The following is a 26713-nucleotide window of genomic DNA, read 5'->3' as shown; positions in this document are numbered from 1 at the left end:
TTTATGTCCCAGTGGGATCTCATCCGTGTGTGACCTCTTGACCCCTGCAGGCGGAGCGTCCCCCCTCGTTGCTGGCCCCTCCCTGCGTGGCTGCCACCGTCCCGGACACGCCCCCACCGGAGGACCTGCCCTCGGCCCCCCTGAGCCCCCAGACCCCGGCTCCGGAGCCTTCGGAGCCAGCGGGGGTCCCGGAGGACCAGTCGGACGGCAGGGCCGCCGCGGAGCCCGCCGTCGCCGCTGTCGACGTCGAAGCCCCTCCCCCCTCCTCCACTGTGGCGGAGGTCCCCCCCTCCTCCTCCACCTCCTCGTCGTCCGCCTTCCCCGTCTGGCTGAAGAGCCCGGAGAGGGCCCCCGCCGCTGGCCCCCCGGGGCTTACCTTCTCCCCGGTCAACTCCAACCTGCGGGACCTCACCCCCTCCCACACCCTGGAGCCGCTTGTCTCCCCCTTCCGGCCCGAGGCGGCCGTGGCGGCCGGCGCCCCCGTGGTGGTGGTGCCCCCCGTGGTGGGGGTCCCGACGGTGGCCCCCGCGGCGGTGGTGGTGGTGGGGGCGGTCGCCGTGCCGACGGCCTTCGTCGAGGCCCCGGGTCAGCTTTTCTACCCCGGGCCCGAGGAGCAGAGCGGGCTGGCCTTCTCCCGCTCGCTCAGCGGGGAGGGGGCACTGGACCCGGGGGGGTCGGCGCTCAACCCACCACAGAAGAAGAAGGTACGCACACGCCCCACCTCATCAGATTTAAAGAGGTCTTCTTCTGGGGTCATCCATGCACTTCACAAGATAGACAGAGTAGAGAACCCAGTAAAGTACCAGTAGAACCCAGTTGTACGTAAGATGTGTATCAGTACATAGGTTATGTTATCCTGTGAAGGTGGGACATTAGAAACTAGCTTTACCACAACATCGCTTTACCCAGCCAACCATCTCGCTAACATATAAAAACGTACTGAACCTGCTGCTAACCATTTAGGCATTAGTTATGATCGCAACCATCTCTAAACCTTGATACACAACCTAAACAGTACCATCTCTTACCTATAACCCTTGATACACAACCATCTCTAACCTATATACCTTGATACACAACCTAAACAGTACCATCTCTAACCTATAACCCTTGATACACAACCTAAACAGTACCATCTCTAACCTATAACCCTTGATACACAACCTAAACAGTACCATCTCTAACCTATAACCCTTGAAACACAACCTAAACAGTACCATCTCTAACCTATAACCCTTGATACACAACCTAAACAGTACCATCTCTAACCTATAACCCTTGATACACAACCTAAACAGTACCATCTCGAACCTATAACCCTTGATACACAACCTAAACAGTACCATCTCTAACCTATAACCCTTGATACACAACCTAAACATGACCATCTCTAACCTATAACCCTTGATACACAACCTAAACAGTACCATCTCTAACCTATAACCCTTGATACACAACCTAAACAGTACCATCTCTAACCTGTAACCCTTGATACACAACCTAAACAGTACCATCTCTAACCTATAACCCTTGATACAGTACCATCTCTAACCTATAACCCTTGATACACAACCTAAACAGTACCATCTCTAACCTATAACCCTTGATACACAACCTCAACAGTACCATCTCTAACCTATAACCCTTGATACACAACCTCAACAGAACCATCTCTTAGCAGCCGTTGACCAGTGAACCACTGGCAGCTGAGCCCCACTAGCAGTGTTTACCTCAGCAGCGCCCTCTGCTGGTGGAGGAGCATGGTTCTGTGTCCAATGACGTTGTTGTGTGTGTTCAGGTGTCTCTGCTGGAGTACAGGAAGCGGCAGCGCGAGGCGCGGCGTAGCGGCGGCTCCAAGACGGACTGCGGCTCCCCCGTCTCCTCCCTGGCGCCGCTGGGCGTGGCCGACGTGTTCCCCGTCGCCACGGAGACCGCCAGCGAAGCCCCGCCCCCGCCGCCGCCTCCTCCTCAGCCCACGATTCCCGCGGCGGCCGTCTCCTCCTCGTCGTCGTCCTCGCTCCCGCCCCCCGCCCTGAAGGAGCCCCCCGCGGGGGAGGAGGGGGAGGGCCCGGCGGGGGAGAGGGAGGCGGGGGAGGGCACATGGTACGACACCTCACCCACCTCAGAGACGGCATGTGAGCCGTTAGAACCGGTTCAGACCGGGTCAGGGACACTGGGACTCGAACCCAGACCCTTCTGACTCCCCACACTAGACTGACCTCGCTGTAGTGAAACGCACGGACATAGACCTCATAGGCAGCTGCTCATATGGCAGCAGAACTACAATCATGGACGCCAGGCGTAAAGACTACAAAAGTGATGGATGAGAACACAGAGTAATGGATGAGAACACAGAGTAATGGATGAGAACACAGAGTAATGGATGAGAACAGAGTAATGGATGAGAACAGAGTAATGGATGAGAACACAGAGTAATGGATGAAAACACAGAGTAATGGATGAGAACACAAAGTATTGGATGAGAACAGAGTAATGGATGAGAACACAGAGTAATGGATGAGAACACAGAGTAATGGATGAGAACACAGAGTAATGGATGAGAACACAAAGTAATGGATGAGAACACAGTAATGGATGAGAACACAGAGTAATGGATGAGAACACAGAGTAATGGATGAGAACACAGAGTAATGGATGAGAACACAGAGTAATGGATGAGAACACAGAGTAATGGATGAGAGAACACAGAGTAATGGATGAGAGAACACAGAGTAATGGATGAGAACACAGAGTAATGGATGAGAGAACACAGAGTAATGGATGAGAACACAGAGTAATGGATGAGAACACAGTAATGGATGAGAACACAGTAATGGATGAGAACACAGAGTAATGGATGAGAACAGAGTAATGGATGAGAACACAGAGTAATGGATGAGAACACAGAGTAATGGATGAGAGAACACAGTAATGGATGAGAGAACACAGAGTAATGGATGAGAACACAGAGTGATGGATGAGAACACAGAGTGATGGATGAGAACAGAGTAATGGAGGTAAAGCAGCAGTACTCTAACAGGCGGTGCTGTTCTCCTCAGGATCTCCTCTACGTCTGTGGAGCAGGCCCGAGAGCGGAGCTACCAGCGCGCCCTGCTGCTGAGCCAGGACAAGGACACCGGTAGGACTCACATACACACACACACACACACATATACAGACACACACGCAGATACTTGCACAGATATGCATGGACCCAGACACACTAGTGCCCCCCTGCCCCTATTTTATCTATTTATTTATCGGTTTATTTCAGGGACATTGCACGCTAATCAACAGTCAACACGCTGTTAGCCTAGAAGGCTAACAGCGTGTTCCTCTCCTGCGTCCTGACGTCCTGTGTTGTTGTTGTTGTTGCTGCTGCTGTTCCAGACGGCGAGGCAGAGGGCGGTGAGGGTCCTACCGTGAGAGACGCTCCTTCCCCCCCCGCTGCGGTAGGACCACCCCCTGAGCTGGCCATCACTACCAACCACCCCCCCCGCCCGCTCTGACCTCTGACCTCTGCTCCTCTCTCTCCAGCCCTGCTCCCCCGGTCGGCCCACCAGGGAGGAGGAGGGCCCCCCGCTGACCCCCACCCGGCGGGCCCCCTCGCCGGGCCCCTACACGGGCGCCAAGCCCCCCCCTCAGGGCTCGCCCTTCCACCAGAGGGTGCTCTTCTCCACGCAGCCGCCCCAGGCCCCGCCCCCGCAGACGCAGCCGGGCCCCGCCCCCTTCGCCCAGTACACCCCCCAGGGGACCCCTCCCCCCCCCCCCTCCCCCTCCCCCTCCTCCTCCTCCTCCCCCCCCCCGGGCCCCCCGCCACGGCCCCTAGCCCCTACCCGGCGGTGGCGGGGCCCTTCCCCGGGTACCCCCCCGGCCCGCCGGCCCCCCCCCCCCCTGCACTACCCCCCCCCCCGCCCTGCTGCATGTCAGCATGCAGCCCCCCCCCACCACGGGGGGAGGGGGGGGCGCCCTCCTCTCCCTCACCCCTCCCCCCCCGCCCCCTCCCCCCGCCGCGCCCTCGTCCTCCGCCCCCATGCAGGCTCCGCCTTCGCACCACTTCCACGCCCTGGCCGGCTTCCCCGGGGCCCCGCCCCCCCACCAGCAGACAGGACTGCCCCCCCCGCCCCCTCCCCCTCCCCCGCCCCAACAGACTGCGCCGGGCCAGGCCCCGCCCCCCCGCGGGGGCCCCGCCTCCGCCGGACCCTTCCACAGCCCTGGTTACCTGGGCGGCGGCTGGCACTGACCGCCCGGCCCCCGGCCCCTAGGACTCTGACAGAGAGGGGCCACTTTGTGTAACGTAAGCTGTAACATATGTTTTGTACGTGTCAACACGAGGGACGAGGGACCCGGCCCGGGACGTCTAGAGACCTGAGGAGACAGACGTCAGGCAGACGTCAGACAGGCGTCAGACAGGCGTCAGACAGACGTCAGACAGACGTCAGACAGACTTCAGACAGACTTCAGACAGGCCGCGCGTCTTTTAAAAGAATCAAGAAAAAAGAAACCAAGATGAGCGAGGAGGCGGGACTGGACGGCCTCCTCGCCGCCTCTTCATTTTTATAGCCCCCCCCACCCCCCCGTGTCTTGTTGGACTCCTGTTGTAAGGCACTTTCTATTTACCAGTGGACATTCCAGCCTACCACCCCCCCCTCTAGCTAGTCACCTCTCTTCCGTCTGTCGCCTGCTCCCCACACAGAGTTATTTTATTATTCCTTCACCTGGCTACAGGTCGCTCCGGCACACATTCAGCCAGCCGCCGAGAGAGAGAGAGTGTCTTTTCATCTTTGTGTGTGTGTGTGTGTGTGTGCAGGACTTTCTTGTCCTTGTCTTTACGTGTGTGTGTGTGTGTGTGTGTGTGTGTGTGTGTGTGTGTGTGTGTGTGTGTGTGTGTGTGTGTGTGTGTGTGTGTGTGTGTGTGTGTGTGTGTGTGTGGAGGGTGTGTGTGTGTGGAGGGTGTGTTTCTTGACGTCTTGTGGTGTGTGTGTGTGTGTGTGTGCAGACGAGTGCTGTACCTCTAAGGTATCCGGGCGGTCTCACCATAGCTGCGGCGTTTAGCGGTTTATTTTTCAATATGGAGGTTCTTTGTAGAAAGTGTATTTAATGTATAGGTTCTCCCAGGAACACGTGTATATATCTGCTTCCTGTCTTTTCTATGCTTGTACATCGCGTTGCCACGCCCCGCCCCCATTTTTTGAATATTGTTGTAAATACAAAAACGCTCTGTTGGCAAAGCTGAATGTTTCCGTGACTGTAGCATTTTATTTTCTCTTCGACTTTGTCATTATTTTGTATTATTATTATTATTATTATTATTTGTGTGTGAGTGTATGTTTGTGTGGAGGGCAGAGACTCACAGACACTGCACTGGTTGGCTGTTTTCATTGTTCATTATAATAAATCACTTTAATGACAGTTTTCTACCACTCTCTGCTTCGTGTGTCTCTCTCTGACGAGGCGGTAAATGTGGCCGTATCCCCAGCGGCCACTAGGGGGCACCAAAGGACCGGTAGAATACAATACCAGTAGATTTTAATGTTACCAGTTATATAACCCTGATGAATTCAACAAACCCATCTTAACACAACGAAGAACCAAAGTAATTTTTTTTCAACACATGAAACTCATTATCACTCATTACCCAGGACCTACTCTACTGAACAAATTTGATAAACCGTGTGTTTCTCCACCATGGATGAGTTTGACAAGCTGTTTGTTTTCATTTGAGCAGATAGGTGTTGAGCCTTTTTCTTTCAGAAAACCTTGGAGTGAGATTAGAGGGCGGTTCGGAGTCCCAACAACTACGCTGATTTCCCAAGTTTCATAACTTCTATCCTGACCCAAACCACCGGCTCAGGACTTTCTGTGCCCCACCTGACCTCAGAACCACCTCTGCGTCAGTATTTGCTCTTTGGTTGGCAGTACTTAATCAAGTTACTTCTTACTCACTGCTGTCCTGCTTTACAATGCAGGACAACTCGAGGAAAGAAAACAGGCTCATAGGTTTACTATTTGTATCCCAGAACTAACAAATCGTATTTATATGATTGTGAATAATGTGTGTGTAAATGTATATATTTGTATATATTCAATATTTAACGACAATCCAATTACTTTCTTCGTTTTTATTCATGGATTTCCTAAACATTCTGACTAATCTATTAAGGACCAGAAAATGCTTTTGGATTTGGCCAGGTGAATAACTGGGCTTAGGTTTGATGTGTTCAATTTCAAAAGTGGCAAGATATACGATTGTACCTATTTTATGGATTTATATTTATTCATACCAAATTGTAACTAACCTTTTAATTCGGTGTCTGCTCAATTTGTTTGCTTTGGTTTGGTTTAAGTGACCAGTTATTCATTTTCTAAAGATGTAGATGATACACAACTGATGAATTGAGTTTGGAAGTTTGTATTTTGTGTTGCTAGCTAAATCAAGTTTCTAAAGAAATAACTGGGCTAACGTTGATTATAGGGTTAGGGTTAGTCTAAGTCTTGTGAAACCTGGATATTGTTTGACATGCCAACTACCATTGATTCAAAGACGCACACACTTTTTAGAATAAACAAACATAAAATATTCAGCCGGAAGAATGGTGCCGGTGAAGACGTAAGAGTGTCAGTTTTTATTCAATTTAATCTTTAATCAGTAGTTACAATGTAAAATGTACACATGTCAATATATACAGACCAGGCAGTGAAATCACTGCATCTCCAGTGTGGACAAAATCTGGACGACCGAACACACTGCAGTGTCCTCTCTGTCAGGATTCTCTGTTGACGAGGTCAACTTCCAGAGTGGACGGCGGAGACGTTACAACCTGAATGTCCATTGAGCTCTGACCTCGTTGACCCCTGACCCCCTGTAGATCTGGGTCCGTCCTTAGTTCATATACAGGAATTAACTGAGGATGGATTCTGTTATCTCAGGGATACTAGTTTTCTGCTGAAGAGCCTCGCAATAAATCCCTTTGATGATTCTATGGCAGTACTGTGACAGACCGTATCTTGGTGTGTGTTGTTGGCGTGTGACTGTTGTGAAGTCAAGAGGACATAGGAACTTATCTAAATGAAGCTGTATAGACAAGATCTACAATTCATACCCATGACAAATGTTTCGACTTCCAATATACTGGTCCAATATCCGCAGGGATCCTGAGGACGATAAGCCAATCGCTCTGTCCCAGCACACCAACCTCATCGCTTTCACCATATGTTCACGGTGTTTCAGCCAGCATCTGGATGCTGTTGGGGTGCAGGTTTCATGACAGACAGGGGCAGAGAACCAATCAGGTGTTGTTTAGCCCCCGAAAGAAAACATTTTCAAAACACAACTTAAGAGACGAAGATAAGAAACTATCCTGTGTTTCCACACTACGGGTTGAGAAACGTTGTCCTGTTTGTTTCCCCTGTACAGCATAAAGTTTTAGGTAGCAGCTAGTTGCTTTATTTCTTTGTGCATTTTTTGGGCTCCTGAACTGCAGCTTAAAACCAGAGTCAAGGTGGGGCTGGTGAGTGCTAAGACGAAGAAAGATATTTAACAAGGTTGGCGGTCCTGAAGTGCTTTCAATACATGCTCTTCAAGTCCTGCCGGCTGGTCTCCTCCTGGCTCAACATGGACTGAGAAGAGCGAGGTCAGTTCAGGACCCAAGGTGTCGTCCTGCCAGTGGGGAACACCTGCAGCCAAAACACAAAGACATCGGTGTCATGGTTACCAGGCATTCAGAGGTCGCAGCCCTTTCCCGTAAACCCCCTACCCCTCCACCCCTCCATCCAAAAGGTAATAATATAAAAAAAAAAATTCTGTTTGAATTTAAACACGACTCATCAATAATTTATTCTATCAATCTATAGCAACGGCTCCATGACAACCATTAGACTATATAATGAATCAAATATTTATTGAACAAACAAAATAGTTTTACGAAACGGATTGAATAGAGTACATCTAAACAGATTTCCACCGAGACATTGCTTTAGTAGTATGAAGCCCTGGTTACCTGGGAAAAGGTGTTCCACCGGTCATATGGCCTTGTTCCCGCTCTCTGTGGAGACAAACGGGGGCGTTACCTTTGGTCATCATCGCACTACTGACCACAATGGACACAGGCCCAGAGGCGGCCAACCAACTGCCTAGGACAACATCCCTTCATTATCATCTGTAATGAAGTGTCTTAAACAGGATGGGCTGTCCACCTTCTACACTGTAGGAGGACATCACAATGTACTCCCCTTCATCGGTGGCGTTTGCATTGGTGTTGTGCTTTTTGCAGTTGCACTTTGCGGTCATGGCGCTTGTTTTTTGGCTCTGGAAAGGGTCTGCCTTAGCACCTCACTCTCGGTCGGTTAGCTCAAAGCGCTAACAGGTCTGGTCCTGAGAAGGGAGGAGGTGGAGGAGGAGGGGGAGGGAGGTGGTGAAGGAGGAGGGGGAGGGAGGTGGTGAAGGAGGGAGAAGAGAGCTGGTGGAGGAGGGAGAAGGGAGGAGGTGGAGGAGGAGGGGGAGGGAGGTGGTGGAGGAGGAGGGGGAGGGAGGTGGTGGAGCAGGATGGAAGAGGAGGTGCGCGAGGGAGCAGGCCAGATGAGAGGAGGATGTGGTTGTAGAATGGAGGAGGAGGCGGAGCTGGGTGGAGGATATGACAGACAGGTGGAGGAGCTGCCTCATGAACTCACTCTCTCCCAGCAGGTCCTCGGACATGAGGCTGTCCTGGCGGTTTCCCAGCACGAAGGCGAGGAAGGCGAGGATGAGGGCGTCCATGATGCCCATGATGGCCAGGATGTAGGCCCAGCGCACGGAGCACGCCCCCAGGGTGTACTTATCCGTCTGCTCGCCGCACATCCGCTTCACCTCGTCGCTGTCCCAGCCGTCGGGGTAGATCATGCAGCCCAGGATCAGACAGGTACCTGGAGGGCGAGGGAGTGACGTGGGGAAAGCAAGGGAGGAGGTGAAGGAGAAGAAGAAAAACAGGCCATGAGAAGACATGGATTATATCCTACCGAGGGTCCTGAGATCGGCCACCTTGTCCACTCCCATCCGGGACCAAACATGGCTCTATGGACGGCCATCGTTACCTGGAACTTTCCACCAACCGATTGCTCATTCTGAATCACGAGTGTTCATTCGTTTATAACCCAAAGGGGACGCAAAGGGGGAAAATACACAAATTGCGAAATAGTCATTTTTGCCGTTTTTGGATTTGGAGAACCCATCGCCACTGCAGATTGTGTTTTAATGTTGGCCAGTCCCACTGTGGGGAGGTGGATGTGGTGCGTCACGTCTCTGCATCATTAGAAGAACTTTACTGTGTTACACCAGCATGTCAGCCAGGGGACTGGAGTCATGAACCTGCAGGGAACAGGAGGGGAGAGAGGAATATTAATGGGAGTATGTGGGCCGAGAGAAAAAGACGGAGAGAGAGTCAGATGGAGAGACATAGCATGCCGCATTATGTTGGAAGAGAGAGGGAGAGTAGTAGAGAGTACACGTCATCGGGGTGTATATGGGAACTGGGCTGTCTACACTGTCTTCATTATCTGGATGCCTGACACGCACGCACACACAAGGGCACACACACACAAGGGCACACACGCACACACACACACACACACACACACACACACCAGGCGAATCAGTGACACGATGACGTCTTAGAGGTCTGTTTCTGGTTGGAGGGCTGTCAAAAGAGAGAGCGTGTGTGTGTGGGTCATGAATAGGGCTAACAGCCTAAGTGGGAGATAATCCAAGGAAGTGACACATCCTTTAAGGGTCCTCCCTCTTGGCCCACACAGCCTCCATCCATTCCCTCCATATCATCCAGACTCTCACTTCTCTCTATAGAAGAGAATCATGGATATACCACTAGCCGTGTATTCTACTGAGCAGGCCTGACACATATCAACACATACATGTGGTAGATATGAGGTCTGACCCCACCAGCCACTACTGTATATTGGATGGAGATGGAGAGAGAACGGGACAGCGATAGAAGGACTTCAGAGATACTGATTATGATGGATTATAGCGTTTTATGAGGTCTAATCAGAGGTAACCTGCAGCCAGCTCTACTGAGCCCACTCATCCTCACAGCTCCACGCTGTATTGGGCACTGTTAATACTGCCATTGATCTCACTAACGACGCTCATCATAGCGATGATCACATTAATAATACACCAGTGAATATATCACACCTGCAGGGCAGGCACTTCATCCAACCTTCTGCCAGAGGGACTTTTTATTTGGCTTTAGGCTAATGTTTTATAGAATAAATTCTCCCCTCCCTTATCTGATCCTCATTAGATCAGAGAAGGATTTAAACATGTGATTTAATATATGATGGTTTCTTTTCAAGCCCCTTTTCAAGACAACAAAGTGAAAGATGTATTTAGATATCGATTGACCGGCCCCTTCTGCCCCCACACTCAATCTGTTCTGCTGCTGCTCCTGGGTGAATGGGGGGCCCTGGTTCCTCACATCGGATCAGATACGAGCTGCCGTCCATTAGCCCTCCTTGTTGAGATGCACTCTGTCCCGTGGTGTCCACGCCCTGCTGCTGGCTTCCCCTCCACATGCTAGTGGACCAAATAAGCCACACAAGTCCCTGGCATCTCCATGTCTATCATGCTCCGCTGGCCCCTTATTCCACTCTATAAAGTCCTTCTGCTGACTAGACTGCTCGTCTCACCAGTTCAGCTCAATGAGGTGTTGGCGCTCTGTGTGTGGGAGGCACCGGTCCTCATGACGTCCCGGGGCTGTGCGTCGTGGCGGTGTTTGTGTTTAAGTCATCGACCGCATAACGGCGCCCTAACCCCGTTGGTGGTACACCGCTACGACGCCATCACACATAGTCTCCTCCATAAATCTTTACGGAGCTTTCCTCCACACAATGCCTCACGGGAGATCAGAGAGGAACTATGACGATGTCTCTCTTTCCATCTCTCATTGTGTTGAATGAGACCCAGCCTTGGACTTAGCAGTTGCCCATCAATCTTAATGAATGATTGTTGAGATGCGAGAGCATCCACTCTCTGATTAGTTAAATGCTTGTTGTCTTCCTTCAGCGGATTCTTTCCTCCCGAAGTAGCGTCCGATATCCGAAACCACCTCAGTCTGTTTGTTTTCAGCGCTATGTCATGTCCCGGATGCCGAGCGTTTTGAGGAGAGTCTGAGCTGACCTCATCCCTGGCCTTGATATTACATATCCAACGGATCATGGTGCGGTCGTTGCGTCAGAGGTGATTTAGAGTGGCAGGCTGCATAAGCCAACGACTAGCGTTCAGCAGAGCCCTCCTCTCTGACAGCTAACGGCTCAACACTGTTCAGTCACAGGACTCATCCTCAGAGGTTATAAAAGACGGTGCGATTCCCACGGTTTCCCTTTGGCTTGCATCATAATTGGAGACTTGACATCCCTGACATATGCAGAAATACACGCACAAATGTGCATGTGTTTTTAATTTAAGCGTTGACGCAGTTTTCCCAGGGAAAAGCTGCAGCAACGCTTCAGCCCCCTGCGTCAACTCCCCCCCCCACCCTCCCCATGGCTACATCCTGCTCTCTTCAACATGACCAGCTGTCCCCTGTAGTTCAGCACACAGCACAGCGTGTTCACCCTCCCTCACCTCCCCTCCTCTCTACCTGACCACCACATGGTCCCAGGCTCCCGGCCAAAGCCTCTGCGCCTGCTATTTCTATATTCATCTCCCTGTGAGAGAGAGAGGATAACAGTAAAAAGAGAGAGGGAGTATGAGGGAAGGGAGGGAGGGGAGGAGAGAGGGAGATGCATCATGCCGCTTCGGTAGAGATGTTTTAAAGATGTGTGTTTGTATGCGTGAACATTGTTGTGTGATGAATTGCATGTGCACCATGTGTGCGTTCATGTGAGGAAGGGGGGTTGTGGGATGGAGGAGGGTTGCATAAACAGGAGGAGATACATCAGCAGAATCCCAATACAACTCCACCGGAGGGGGGGAGTAGAGAGAGAGAGAGAGAGAGAGAGAGAGAGAGAGACCTGGTCCAGCATCACTGAACCACTTCAAAGACTGTGAGATGCCCGTTAAGTTGCACATTCAAACTCAGGGAAGGTGAGAGTTAGTAATGAACGAAAGAACAGTACAGAGCAACAGAACGGACAACCACGAAATAAGGAATTTATCCTTATTTCAAAAGGAACAATTCACAAAATGGACAACAAAAACATTGAAGGGACTAAAATAGTTAGGTATTTAGAGGACAGCCCCTTAGAGGGGTGGGTCGTTACATTGATTGAGGATCCCACTTACAGTCCAATCACCATCTCTGACGCAAGCACTGGGGTCTCCTCAAGTAGAGCTGAGGAAGCACTGCACTCAGTAACACCATCAGTAAATATCATCAAGTCTTCAGAGGACAGAACTCAGACTCACTCTCTCTTGAGATGAATGAGCAGCAGTGAGTCCAGCTCCACCAGAACCTGACCCATCCTGACTGGTAATGGGTCCATGTGGGCTCCTCATGCTTGCGTTGGAGATGATTGCTGAGGAACCCCTAGCAGGTCGTTTGGGGAGCCCCTTGGCAAGTCAGATTTGCAGAATGATATCCAATCCCTTCTGTGTACTGATTCTTAATGGTTTAGTCTTATAAGGACTTGTTCACTCGTATTTGGTTCACCACTGAGAGAGAACGAAGGAGACGGGGCAGGAAAGGGGGTACCAATTGCCATTTTTGCTTGACGCTGAATCGCCATGGTACCACATTCTTTCCGCTCAATAGGAGGAGGTAAACGACAACATTGACAACATTGTCATAAACGTTTGAAAAGTCCTGCGCCACACTATAATCCTGCCACCACCACCACCACCATGCCCACTTTAACACCATCTTAACCACCAACGACCACCTCGCGCACCACCTCCATCAATACCAATACCATCCCCACTTTAACACCATCTTAATTACCAACCACCTCCGTCATCACCCCTACTACCATCCCGAGTGAACACCACCAACCACCTCCACTACCATCTCTCTGAATTTCCCCTGCCTCACTCTGAGACACTGTGCCAGGGTTTTGTAAGGAGTGTCTTTCTTAACGATTAACACTTTTTCTTTTGCTTTTACTCCAAATCTTTAGTGTTTGAGGCTGGACACCGAGGGTTCCCTCGATGCTCACTCCTTGGTTCCAAGGTTCCTCCTCCATATCTGATTGAAAAGTTTCTCTCTGCCCCCCTATCTTCCGACACTCTGTAAAGGAAGGAGAGTAGGCCCTCTCCCTATCTCTCCTCAGCAGTACTGACTTAACAGACACATACTCCGTTGACTCCCTCCAGCAGACAATAATAGAGCATAACATCCCAATTACCAACTAAGAGAGACGCATTCAAAACGCATGCCCCAAATACCCCAAAAGCCCACTGGTGGCCGGTCTGGTTATATAACGACCCACTAGTGGTGGTTCTCGTTACATAACGCCCCGGGGCCCGGCGTGGCTCTGCAGCAGGAGGTGCTGAGGGAACTGTTATCTAACCGGCCGTCCCCTGTGTGTCTGACCAGCCCCCCGCCGCCGTTCTCTGTGTGCAGCTGCAGGTCGCCGTGGTGATGGAGCAGAGCCCAGGTGGGCGTCGGGCCCCGGTACAACGGGAAGCAGAATCCACCCTGCACGTCGTTACCATGGAGACGCAACGAGCCCACAAGCCTGTGGGTTTTCCATTCCCAGGGTGCACCTCTCCACACACACACACACACTCCATCGTCCTGAGGACCCTTCCTCTACCCTTGAAGAGCGAGTGATTCTGCAAGCCAGCGATGGCTGTGTTTCCATGGCAACCGCAGAATCCAAGCAGAACACTTCGGGAGGGAGAGTGATCAACTGAGGTGGCTCTCTCTCTCTCCCTCCCTCTGTTTACCTGTCTATATCACTCTCTCTTCAACCCAACCAGTCTCTCTCCCTCTGTCTACCTGTCTCTCTATCATTCTCTCGCTACCTTTATATACCTCTCTCTATCATTCTCTCTCTACCTTTATATACCTCTCTCATCACTCTCTATCTCTCTCTCTCTCTCTGTAACCCACCCCTGAGCTCTTTTCTCATAGTGTCCTCCAATGCACATTTCTTTATAGCCACAGAAAGATCTGAATATGATAAAGCATTTTTTTCCATTTGTAATAGTGCCTCAAACTTAAAAACCACCAAACAGTCTGCAAACTGTGGTTACAAAAAGTCTGCAAACTGTGGTTACAAACAGTCCGCAAACTGTGGTTACAAACAGTCCGCAAACTGTGGTTACAAACAGTCTGCAAACTGGCAGCAGTCAACTGCGTAGCCCCTGCATGAGGGTCATTATTGCGCTATCAAGAAAAAGTGGTAACTAACGGCATCTATAAATATAAATGTGTCTTATATAATCCAAGAACAGATCAGTTTGATGGCTCTGTCTGCACTTCACTCCTGTAGGAAAATGCAGGCTGTTCAGACTATTTTAAGAGCTGTTCTCTACCGTGACCTGGTGGGATGGGGGTTGTTTAATACATAAGAAACAAAAGTGAGATAGTAGTCCTGAGTCTACTTGTCCAACAACAATAACTGTCCTGTGTTCCCCTTAGCTCAGCACAGAGCTGGAATGGCTTATTTTCACCAACTACTATTTCTCCAGGCCAAAGGCAACTAACGGGGGATGGTCGGGTCATTTATTCTGGACACCGTGTACGCTACGACTGTTAATAGCCTTGAGAGCCAAGCCCTGATCAAACACAATCCTGTATCTCTGCTGAAGGTTACTGATTCAGGACCAGAGGGAACGGAGTGGATGTTGGGCCGTGGCATTTTATGGCCCGCAGAGGAAGCTAGTGGATGAGCGTGTCCTACATGACAGCAATGGGCTCTGACTGGGACCTTTCCCTCCAGAGGCCACATAAAACAGGGATGTTGCTAACTGCCACTGACCGAACAATGAGGACCAACAGCTTTGACATAACATTATAACATCTGTGGCTACACTAATAGCTAGAAGATAGAGGGCTAGGAATGCAGGTCAAGCTAAAAATAGGCTGAAACCAGGCTAAACATTTATACTGCGCTAACAGTTAGAATTGAGCTACCGGTTAGGATTTGACTAACAATAAGGTGTGTGCTAAGTGGCTAGTGCCAAGCTAATAGTTAGGACTGTGTTAAATGGCTAGAACCAGCTAGGACAGCTTGCATAGGCTGAAAGCTGGGTTGAGCTTGGGTCGTCCTGTATGATGTGTGTATGACCATGGAAAAGCTGCATGACCTATAAAACTATTTTGAATTCCACATCATCATTTACCCTTTAATCATGGCAGATGCCCAAGGCAGGTGCGTCGCTGATGGATGGCCAAGCCCTTACTTAATGGTTGCTGTCCCTTCAACATAACATCCCATGTCAACATCCTTCATTCACAGCGTGCTCAGACAGGGTAAATATACTCTGTCATTCCATACAGATATGCATTGAATTAAACATCTTAATCTGCCCCAGCCATTACACTTTCTACTGAAAAGGAAGATTCAAATCTAGGTGTAGTTTCCAAATTCTTTATCACAAATAGACCACTAGGCCAAGATGGTTACTCAGAGGATATGTTAACCACCAGCCCCGTTCTGCTACATGGTGAACCCTCACTACCCTCACTACAATAAAACACATGACCAGGACGGTCTTACCAGAGGCTATCCAATCGTTAACCTGTTCTCTGGGTTATACGAAACAAAAAGGTCAAACCCCCATATTTCCTATTGGGTTACCGTGACTTAAAGAAGCCAATCACAACCTACCTACTACCTCTCTCAGTTGATGTGACACCTGGGTGAGACTGGCACACAGACCACTTGGTCTGTGCAGATCTATTATTTAACTGATAAATGGGGTTGGCTTAGCTCAGGAGGTAGAGCAGTTGTCTTGTAACCGAAAGGTTGCTAGTTCGATCCCCAGCTCCTCCTGGCTGAGTGTTGATGTGTCCCTAAGCAAGATACTTAACCCTGACGAGCTGGCTGTCACCTTGCATGGTTGACTCTGCCGTTGGTGTGTCAATGTGTGTATTAATGTAAGTCGCTTTGGATAATTTAGTCTGCTAAATGCCCTAATTGTAAATGAAAGACCAGGACAGACAGTTGTTCCTATGTTTGGTTAATCCATATCCTCTCTTCTTCTTTTGTTGCCTTCTCTGAGCCTCTCTGCCTTTTGGTCGTGTATCATGTGCTCTTCTATCTGCTCTTCCATTGCTCTTGGTTTTTTAATCCAATCCCACCACGTCCTCCACTTCCTGTGGTACTGGTGAAGGCTCTTCACAAAAGGTGGGCGAACATGAGTGGGGTTGCTGCTCATATTCCATGGTCCTAGGGTCTGATCCTGCTATTCTTCTTGCTGTCCACATCCTGGTGGTTTGTGAGTTGGGTCATATCCAGTTATGTTGTAAAGAGTTGTCTTAATACTTGCCACACGGCTGGTCTTAAGGTGTTGGATGGGGCTTTGATGTTTGTCATGAGCCCTAATTGTTTGATGTCCTGGTTGTTAGTGGTTCAATTTTGGATATCCATGATGAGCTGCCATCTTGTGTTCTTGGAAGTTCACAAAGTGAACCGTGTAGGTCAGTATGGCCCCAGGAAACGTACTGAACGACTGGAACATTGGACCCAGGTTGGGGCAGCAGTTGCATGGAGGCCATGTGGGCGAATTCTTTACCTCTTTACCTTTCATGTGCTCTATCCATAGGTCTGGTCTGGTGCTGTATCTTTGTTTTTGTTTTACAATCTTTAGCTTTGCCAGTGCCTGTTCCTCCTCTTCTACTGCTGTGCTGCTGCGGTGGCTGATGACTGATAGTATTTCTGGTGTCATGTTTGTTAGTCTCTTGTACATGACTGCTTCAGAGCTTTGTCCTCTGGCCAATAGGTAATCCAGGTAATCCAAAGAATAGGTAATTGGAACAACCAATCGTGGTTCTTAGCGCTTGGTCCATGGGTAGGGGATGAAGGGTAAACCCTATTAAATGTTACAGGAATTAGCACTTTCTTTTTAAGTAGAAGTGGCAGAGAATTGATGAGCTGGATAAGATAAGATACGAGAAGAACAGATCTGATATTTTTTTTTTAGAAAGGAAGATAATTAGAAGAGACTAAGGAGAGCCAGTGTATGACTCATTGGTGCTTAGTGATCACAAAGATAAACCCAGATGGGACATCCATACACCCTGCTCCTCCTCCCAGCTCCTCCAGAACCACTACTACATCAAGGTTCCCCTGAGGATCGCCTACTCCAGAACCAGAACCATTCAAGATGTTGAACCCAAAGGGTGGTTCGGGTTAACCCTTAACTCGGAACAATATAACATTTCAAACTTCGGCCACTTTATTCTTCTCCGTGAGAAAACCATCCTATCTATTTCTGAGTAATCCCCCAGCCCCGACCCCATCAACACCTCTCAACACACAACTCATTCTGCTGTTGTTTCCCAGCACTCTCTGGGGACTAATGGAGCTGTAGCTCTTCGATTGATCTTGCTCTTGATCCAAACACAAGGCATCGACCCATCTCATTCGCCCGCTGAGAACCATAGGTCCTCTGCTACGGCTACCATCTACTGATGTTCCATTTACTTCCTTTATTATATTCATTGTAAGTCGCTGTGGATAAAAGCATCTGCTTTGGGCAAGGGCCTAGGAAACCTTATTAAGGTGGGGGGGACAGCCTAGGACAGATGCACATATCTATCGATATTATATGTCCCAACGTTTTCAATTAAACTTTGGATTTAAAAGTGGGTGTGACCAAAACAGGATTTCTGAATAAGTAGGGGATCCCCTAGAGTAGCCTTTGCCCATTGGTTTTATCTGAAGGGAATGAGGGTTAATTCAGACATGCCATAAGGTCACCTTGCTTAGGGAGGCCTATAGGGTAGGCTTTTGACATTGATCAAACCCAAAACTTCTGGGTTTGATCATCCAGAACCTTTCAGCTTGGGTTCAAACAAGCTAGCCAGACTAGACTGAAATCTGTGCTATGTGTGTGTTCCCCATCTGCGAGGCGATTAGGTAGGGGGAAGGTGTGTTGGTCTGTGAAGGTCCCGTCTAGCCAACCGTCCAATCAGGTCATCCCCCCGGCCACCACCTCGACCCTAATTCGCTGGGAAACACTAATGCCATGACTTAATTCTGAGGAGAGACGGGATCATCTTTAATGAGCCGAAGGCTGACCTCGAGGGGACAGCCACTCTGAAAGCCCACACTTTGCTGTTCTTTCTTTGGACTGAAGAGACTCTGGCTGTAGTAGCTAGGGAAGACAGGGTCTGGATCAAATGGTACTGGTGACAAAAAGAGGATTTTTGCAGTGGAGCGAGGCCACTTATGAATGAAGAATGTGTTTTGATCACTGCCTACAAAGAAAGAGACAACAATGATAGTAAGATGCTTTCATCCAAAGCAGGGAATTCGGACACGTCAATATATTTATAGGGGTTAGGGCTAAGGTTAGGGCTCCAAGGGGCCTAAAGGTAGATGGTGGACATTGGGTTCTTTACCCATAACCTTCAAGGTGAAGTCAAAAACCCTAACAACTTGACTATTGTTTCGATCAACTAGCACCAGCTGGTGACGGCAAAGCAGTTACCAGCTTGTTATTGTAAAAAGTCAAGAGGTGAACCATAAAGTTACATCCATAACGTCACAGCAAAAGAAAAGGCAGACAGTAATGTTTCTATCCTTGGGGACAGGCTCGAGATCCTGGGGATTATCACTTAGTCGTGCTGGGGGATTTGTCAGTGATCCCATACACAATGAAAGTAAGCAAGAGGGTTATTCAGTGACGCTCCCTTGAGGATTAGATAACACAATAGGACAAGGCAGCAGCAGATACACCAGTGTTTTCTGCATGACTGAAATAACACCACCACCAGCAGCTGAACTACTGAATTCCGCCGCATTCCCTGATTCATAATCAGGTCCAATTCAAGTTCATTCGTAGACCGGATCTACATAAAAAAAGTAAAATTCTACAAACACACACATGGCGTTCTCCCTTGTCTCTCGCTCTCTCTCTCTCTCTCTCTCTCTTCTCCCCCTCCTGTGTATCCGCTCTGCAGCATGTCCGTGAACATAGTGAGCCGCTGCCGTTCTTCCAACATCCTCTGTGGCGTGCTAAATAGCGGCTGATTAGCTGTAAGAAAACAGCGGGGTTAGCACTGCATAGCTCCATCGGCCTGCAGGACTGCGTCCGCACTGGGGCCCTCATTATCTCCCATCTCACGCCCCCCGGCTTCACCTTGGAGCCAGCCTGCCAACTCCTGCTGTTGCCAACTCCTTTAAAGGAGAATCTATAAATACATATTGCTGTAGAAGCCAAAACATGCACACACATGGAAGCTCTGCCTCCGGGAGTCCACCTCATGGGACGTGTGGGACACTCTGGGTGGTTGGTGGTCACAGCCTGCTTCAGAGCCTTGTGGTAGGGTGCTCGCTGTAAAAGATTCCACTCGAGCGAAGATCTGGTGTAGATGAGCTGTTGTTTAGTATGTTCCTTCCTGTTAGCATTTGACGCAAAAAAAGCTCTACAGATAGACTGCAGAAATTTGGGAGTCGCACCCTAAACAACATGACTATCCTGACCCCAGCGCTCTCTAAAACATCCCATACGGGTTGGCACACTCAGTCAGGTGCTACTGTGTTATGTTGGCCTGTAGCTCTATATTTCCCCTGTTGATGGGACACTCTATCGACCATCTCATCTTTTTGTCTATTGTGCCGAAGGCTATTAGACTTTTGGAGGACTTTGAAGGACAACGGAGAGTGGACATCATTAGGCAGGCTGCCTGTGCCTCCATCTCTAACTAATCTCTCGCTCTCTATAAGCTTTCTCGCTTTCTGTTCCCCAAGCTAATGATGATCAAACCTGCCAGTCACACTTTAGCTCTCTAAGTACCCTGTGACTCTCCAATCAGACATGTCAGTCTTGTTTTACCTCAAACCGGTTCTCGTTAGACTCCTGGATCCTATCTGCCTATCACACCTCTTTTAATTAGCAAACCCGATGCCAACCACAGTATCTGGTCCATTCCCCAATTGGTAAATTTCAAGAACACGATTTTGACGACAACCAATTAGTATTTATTTCCAGCTTGAGTCTAAATAAGCTGAAGTACCATAAAATACATTTCGGGGAACCAGTGGTGCTCATTAGCCCAACCCAGAATAGCTTCTGGACTGTTATGGAATGCAATCCCAGGTGGCTTTACAACTATGGCAACGCTAACCCAATCTCAGCTGGGGCATCTTCGTAACAGCTGGCAGCTGACAGGTAGATAAATAGCTAGCTGAAAACGCATGGCCTACATTATTATTCTGCTTGTCTGCACAACGCATGATGCATCCTAATGTGTGTTGCACCTGTGTGCATCTTGCTAATGTTATTATTCTGCAGGTCTCCACAATCCATGCACATTCTCATGGAGATGTGTTCACCTCCATGTTGTGTATGTGCACCTCCAGGTTGTGTGTGCACCTCCTCCATATTGTGTGTGTGTGTGTGTGTGTGTGTGTGTGTGTGTGTGTGTTTGTCTACACCTCCTCCACATTGTGTGTGTGCATCTCCTCCAGATTGTGTGTGTGTGTGTGTGTGTGTGTGTATGTTTGTGTGTGGGTGCACCACCTCCACATTGTTTGTGCGTGTGTGTGTGTGCGTGTGTGTTTGTCTACACCTCCTCCACATTGTGTGTGTGCATCTCCTCCAGATAGTGTGTGTGTGTGTGTGTGTGTGTGTGTGTGTGTGTGTGTGTGTGTGTGTGGGTGCACCTCCTCCACATTGTTTGTGCGTGTGTGTGTGTGTGTGAGAACCAACTCCCTATTGGGTTGTGGACCCGTTTGGTTCAGGATACTCTGGGAGCAGGATTTAAAGAGACACATTTGTTACATAAAAAGAGGGGTGGTGCGCACATCCAAAGGTAATCCACAGGTGCTAGGCAATAGTGTTGAATAAAAGAAAAGGCGGGTCTGCGCCCTTTTACACACATTTGTTGCATATCAGTAAAAATAGCTTATAGTTAAGGTATGAGGTTAAATGTAAATTAAAACATTAACAACATTAACATTAACAAAGTAGTTTTTAATAGGTTCAGCATGGAGCTTGCTGAAGTGCAGGTGGACGCTCTGTTCAAAGACATCCAGAACTTTGACCGCCCTTTAAGATGCTGAGTTGAATGCTTGTTAATGCAGTGTTAATGCATTCTAATGCTTTTATCTTCATACACACCACACATCTATGGGTGTGCAGACGTGGCTGAACTTTACAATCAGAATTAAGCCTTTAATGTTTTTTAGATTTTGATGGTGAAAGAAAGGTTGGCCAGCATTGCAGTTGGGAACTGCTGATCTCAGCTGTAGCCTAATGTGCATTAGAGAATAAAGTGTAGCCAGGAGCTGCCTAGTGTTGGCACATTCCTTTCAGAATGGGAAGGAAGGGGTGAGAGAAAAATTGCATGATTATTTCCCGCTACAGAATCAGCCAAAACAGGAGTGAGCGAGAGCAGGGCTGATCTCATGTGACAGCAAGTGAGTGACATCCAAAGAAAAACAAACTACCAATGATATAACTTTGCAATGGGCCATAGTGTGTGTGTGTGCGTGTATGTGTGTGGGTGGGTCTGAGCCTTATATACTTAGGAAAGTTACATCATTGCAGTGCAGTAAGCCCCTCAGACTGCTATGAACCAGGTGATACCCACAACAGGCTAAGACCTGGCTGATGTCATGAATGAGCTCCCTCCCAACCAAAGACCATGTCTTAACATAGATGACTCAAAGCTCCAACGCATTACAAAGCAACATGCAGTCGATATAAAACCTGGCTGAGAGCATGCACTCACGAAAACGTCAGGCCTGGATCTATTCATCTTTCATTACGATCCTGCATCAAAGCACCCGGAAATAATCATACATCATCTTTTTGAGTCTTCTGTGTCATTCAAAAGGCAGATCAAATTTGCACTACTTGGCACACATGCATTATGTGAGCTCGAGAAAAATAAGGAATGAAATGCACCTTTGTGTGTGACGTGTGTTTTTGTGTGTGTGTCTGTGACAGTTTCTGAGGGCCACATTTAGCTTTATGTTCTTTGAATGTTCCAGAGTGCATAAATAACCGTAAAACATTTGAGCTTGTTTACAAAAAAAGATTCTGCATATTAAAATATCAACACAGATCATTGGAGCATATGATGAGCACACACACTGGCTTGTTCTTTACAAAACACACACACACCGTGCTGCAGTGTTGTGGTGGTGGCTGCTTCCCTCTATATACCGGCCGCTAGTTTCCGCAGCGACTCCCTAACAGATCAATAAGCCTCTGAAACCAGGGGGGCTTTCTGACTGCAGCTCACGCTTCCCTTTCCTCATCCTCCCCACTCACGACCAGACGTTACCCGACAAACAGCCGGTAAAAGCATCGTTTACTGGAAACGCTTCCCGGGCACTTTGGCTCTCTCAGTTTATAGATGTTAATGGCTGAAATAAAAATCCACCACCTTTGTTTCTCTAATAGTGTGTGTGTGTGTGTGTGTGTGTGTGTGTGTGCGCGTGTGTGTGTGTGTGTGTGTGTGGCACACAGCATGTGTGTGTGTGTCATGCCACCATGCATGTGCAATATGCGTGTTCATGAGACATGTTCTTATGTGTCTAATGTGTATTTTGTGAATGTAGACACATAAGTGACATCTAGACGGCCTTCAACACAGTATTTACCGAGCATCAAAATCAGATGGTAGATTGAAAGGGCTTTTGTGCAGCTCTCACTGACTGTGTGTGTGTGTGTGTGTGTGTGTGTGTGTGTGTGTGTGTGTGTGTGTGTGTGTGTGTGTGTGTGTGTGTGTGTGTGTGTGTGTGTGTGTGTGTGTGTGTGTGTGTGTGTGTGTGTGTGTGTGTGTGTGTGTGTGCGTGCGTGTGTTATTGGTTGTCAGAGTTAGTTGGGTCATCAGCCCCAGAAAGGGTTCAGGTAAAACCCTTCTGGTGCTGAGGCAGGAGGATGGCAAGAAAAAGAGGGCAGGAGGAGATGGAGTAAACGAGGGGCAGTTGAAGATGGAGTCAAAGAGGGGCAGATTGAGTAAATAAGGGGCAGGTGGAGACGGAGTAAATGAGGGGCAGGTGGAGAAAATGAATAAAGAGGGGCAGAGAACAGTGGGATATAGAAACAGAAAAGTAGATTCCATGTTATTCACAGTGCCCTCAAATATTCAAATTAAATTAAACTCTGATTATGCAAATGACAGACATTACTAGTGAAATATTACTGTAGCTTTCGGTGTGTGTAATAATGTATTTTCTGTCATGTTCTCCACTTTGTATGTTTATAGTGTAATACCAACTTGGTCATTCAGTTGGAATTCTCTTATCTGCTTGCACATTCATCTTGTCACGTCTGTTCCTTGGCTGCCTCTGAGATAAATGTATAGTCCTTGATACCGAATATATCGTTTTTGATACCGAATATAGTCCTTGGTTTGAGGCAAATGTTTCGTTTTTGGTACCAAACATTTCTTCTTTGATAGCAAAGCTCAGGAATCGATACCAGCCATAATGGTGCCTGGAGACTCAGGGCTCAAGGAGGACTTTTCACTTCAACACAAAGTTCAACAAAAGTGTATGGTGAGCAAAGCCTCTTCTATATTGCCACTTACAATTCCCCTGGAATCTCTTAATAGCCAATTTCACAGTGGCCTTAACAGCGCCAACTGAACACTTTGTGTGTGTGTGTGTGTGTGTTGGGGGGAGGGGGCAGGGGGGAGGGGGGGAGCTAGATGAGGTATTGTGGTACTCTGAAAGTTTGGGATGAGTTTATGAGGAGATGAGAGGAACTAGTCACCTAGCGGCCATCTTGGTTCTTAATGAACTTTCTTCTGTAACTTTCACATTTGTGTGTGATAAATCGTTCTGGTGTTTCTCTGTGGTTATCTAATCTCTGTTCTGACCTCTGCTTTGAGATTCGTCTGAGACACGTTTTTTTTCCTGTGACTGGGTGACATTAACACCTCTACATTAACATTTGGGGCGTTCAGCAGACACTCTTATCCAAAGCAACCATACACCCCTTTCCTCGACGTGACAGGTTAAATATTGACTTCAAATTATACATTTCCACTGCAGACCCAATTCAGCTGCTTGAAATTAGGCTTTTCCTTAGGTTGGTTGGATTGATCCCTGAGGGGAAAATACTATGGAGCAGTGATGGCAACCACAATTTGAAGCCTTGGGGAACTAACTCTAGTTCTAATGTCAGTGCTTTACCCAAAAGCAAGGGCGGAACATTAAAACAAACACAATTGGCTCTTACACTATGGAGGAAACCAGTGACTTGGGGAATAAAAACCCCAGATGAAATAACACCGATCCCAGTTCTCCAGTGAACCAGCGGCTGGAGGAACTGAGTTGTCATGGTGAACGGCAAAACTAACCTACTTACTGGTGCTCAGCAGTGGAACAGGAGGAGGAGATGAAGAGTTTATAGCAGCAGAGGATGAAGTTAGACGAGAATATTGCCCGTCTCACAAGGCATTAGAATTACAGCTTTGATCTCTGAAAAGAAGAGCAGCCCAGCCCAAACAGCCGGTCTGCAGCCTCATTATGCTGCTGGGGATACAGGGACGTTTGCCCTGCAGGATAATCTGTTTCAAACCCTGCCAGAGTTCAGGCCTTTCATCTATTCAAGTGCTTGCGGACAAATTTTTCACATCACCACTTGCTTTACTTAATATTTGGTATTCATGAAGTGTCATAATTCTGTATCGATTCGGGTAACGAACATATTAACAGGCTGGACAGTGTGGTGGCTAGGGAGTTTGACTACCGGCCAGAGATTTTGGGTTAAATTCCCAATGTCCCCCCCAGCCCACCTGAAGACTTCCTTTTGTCAGATTCCTATGCGCTTTACGGTCTATTTGAATTAACTGCACCTCAATTTGGATGAGGCGTCTAATAAATAACGAAATAACAATAATAATAATTTATTTTTGATGCAATTATTTTTTTATTGTTATTCGATTATTGTATGTATAATTTACCTGTGATTAGATTTCTGAACCTGCAACAGTTATTTCCCGTGTGTGAACCTCATAATCATAACCGCGTCAGATTTCACACCAGTGACACCTATGTTGGATGTCTATAATTATCAGCTAATTCCTTTAAATAATTAAAGTTAAAGTGCGGTATAATAAGATTATATGTGCAATTTTAGAGGAAAGAAATAGGCCCATTGAATCAAACCTTTATCTCAACCTCTTTTTCTATTTAAAGGTTTTTTTTAATAAAGCATTAACCTTCAGCTGAATGACATTTCAGGACTAAAGTAGAGGACGTGTGTTGCATTTCCGCTTATCTGATATATATATATATATATATATATATATATAGATATATATATATATATATATATATATATGAATAACGATATATATAGATATATTGAGGGATATATATAGCCTACATAAGTTAAGATGGAACTTCGATTCTAGAATAAAGTATTCATTCATTCATATAGGTTAAATGTATGTTATTTGCCGAGTTGCAGGCGTGTAATTTTCGTTTGTTGAAGGATTCTGTCTCCGTAATGTCAACTGCCTTAATTTGAAACCCTTTTAAGGTCTTGGAATCAGGTTAATATGAGAATAATGGGGGGAACAAGTGCCTATTTAAACATCTGCATCCACCTGTTAGTCCCAGTACTTTGTGACATGGCTCTTGATTGTTTTGTAACGTGTTTGGACGGACATCCACACATGATGCTCCGTGTGTCGACGTCCTGACTCCGGAAATCCACACATGATGCTCTCGTATCAGGAGTGACCTCCATACATGATGCTCTAGTGTGGACGTCCGGACTCCAGACCTCCACACAGGAAGCTCCATGCGTGGAAGTTCGAGGCAAGACGCTCGATGTGTGGAGTTCCTGACTCCGCAGTGCACTAAGCGTGTATCTGATGAACCGGTGAAGCTTACCTGCCGCCAGCTGCATCCAGCCGCAGATCTTGTATACCGTGCCCGTGCGGCAGAAGAAGAAGAGCAGGAAGCAGCCGATGCAGCTCACCACCAGCATCATGGACATCCCGATGAAGAAGGACGCGGCCTTGAACGCCCCTGACGGGATGGTGTGGAGCTCCGTGAAGCTGCCCTGGCAGGTCAGCTCCCGGGTGATGCCGTTCCCGATGCAGTAGTGGAACAGGCCGAAGTACCCGGACTGCGGGCTGTCCGCGCCGTCCCCGATCCAGTAGGGCGTGATGAAGCACACTACGTTCACGATGGCGAAGATCATCGTAGAGATCGCCCACAGGACCCCGATCGCACGGGAGTTGCGCACGTAGTTTGTCTGGTAGATCTTGGCAGCCTCGGAGGCTGGGATCATGGTGGCGGGCATCCCGGGGATCATGGTGCGGGCTGAGGGGTCTCTCGGTCTCGATCAGTCGATCTATCAATAAGCCAAACCCGTCAGGTCTCCTCACGGCCCGCGTTCAGTGAACGATAGTCAGTGATGATTCGCGATGCTGACACTCTGATTTTACTGAAGTCTCTCTGTGCGCTCACCGCAGCATCACTACGCACTTCGGGGTTCCTCTCCTCTCTCTTATGGTTTCTTCTCACTTCGTGGTTCTTCTCTCTCCTTGGGGCCGTTAATCGATGAGGAGCACGGCAGGAGAACCGACCTCAGACCAGGAGCTCGGTCTTCAGATCCCGAGGAACGAGCCTC

The 26713-nt window shown here is 48.3% G+C and overlaps 2 protein-coding genes across 2 annotated transcripts in view; one reads left to right on the top strand and one right to left on the bottom strand.

Annotated features, from left to right (window-relative positions):
* The window catches only part of kmt2e (lysine (K)-specific methyltransferase 2E), a 32087-nt gene extending 26664 nt beyond the window's left edge, over positions 1-5423 (top strand). Inside the window, 8 exon segments of the mRNA XM_079756138.1 lie at positions 51-704; positions 1799-2103; positions 3060-3139; positions 3391-3452; positions 3538-3759; positions 3761-3810; positions 3812-3881; positions 3884-5423. Coding sequence (XP_079612264.1) covers positions 51-704; positions 1799-2103; positions 3060-3139; positions 3391-3452; positions 3538-3759; positions 3761-3810; positions 3812-3881; positions 3884-4243 — 1803 coding nt within the window. The 3' untranslated portion in view covers positions 4244-5423.
* Positions 5424-8022: 2599 nt separating this feature from the next.
* Positions 8023-26395, bottom strand: lhfpl3 (LHFPL tetraspan subfamily member 3; the record flags this gene model as incomplete). Its single annotated transcript, XM_079755924.1, has 3 exons — positions 8023-8045; positions 8671-8901; positions 25969-26395. 3 exons carry the CDS (start codon positions 26393-26395, stop codon positions 8023-8025), a joined length of 681 nt encoding a protein of 226 aa, XP_079612050.1.
* Positions 26396-26713: the final 318 nt, after the last annotated feature.

The sequence above is a fragment of the Pollachius pollachius genome, assembly GCF_949987615.1.
Source record: "Pollachius pollachius genome assembly, chromosome: 18".
In the NCBI taxonomy this organism is placed as follows: domain Eukaryota; kingdom Metazoa; phylum Chordata; class Actinopteri; order Gadiformes; family Gadidae; genus Pollachius; species Pollachius pollachius.
The sequence above is the reverse complement of the archived record's forward strand: the minus strand, read 5'-3'. Positions and strand labels throughout refer to the sequence as shown.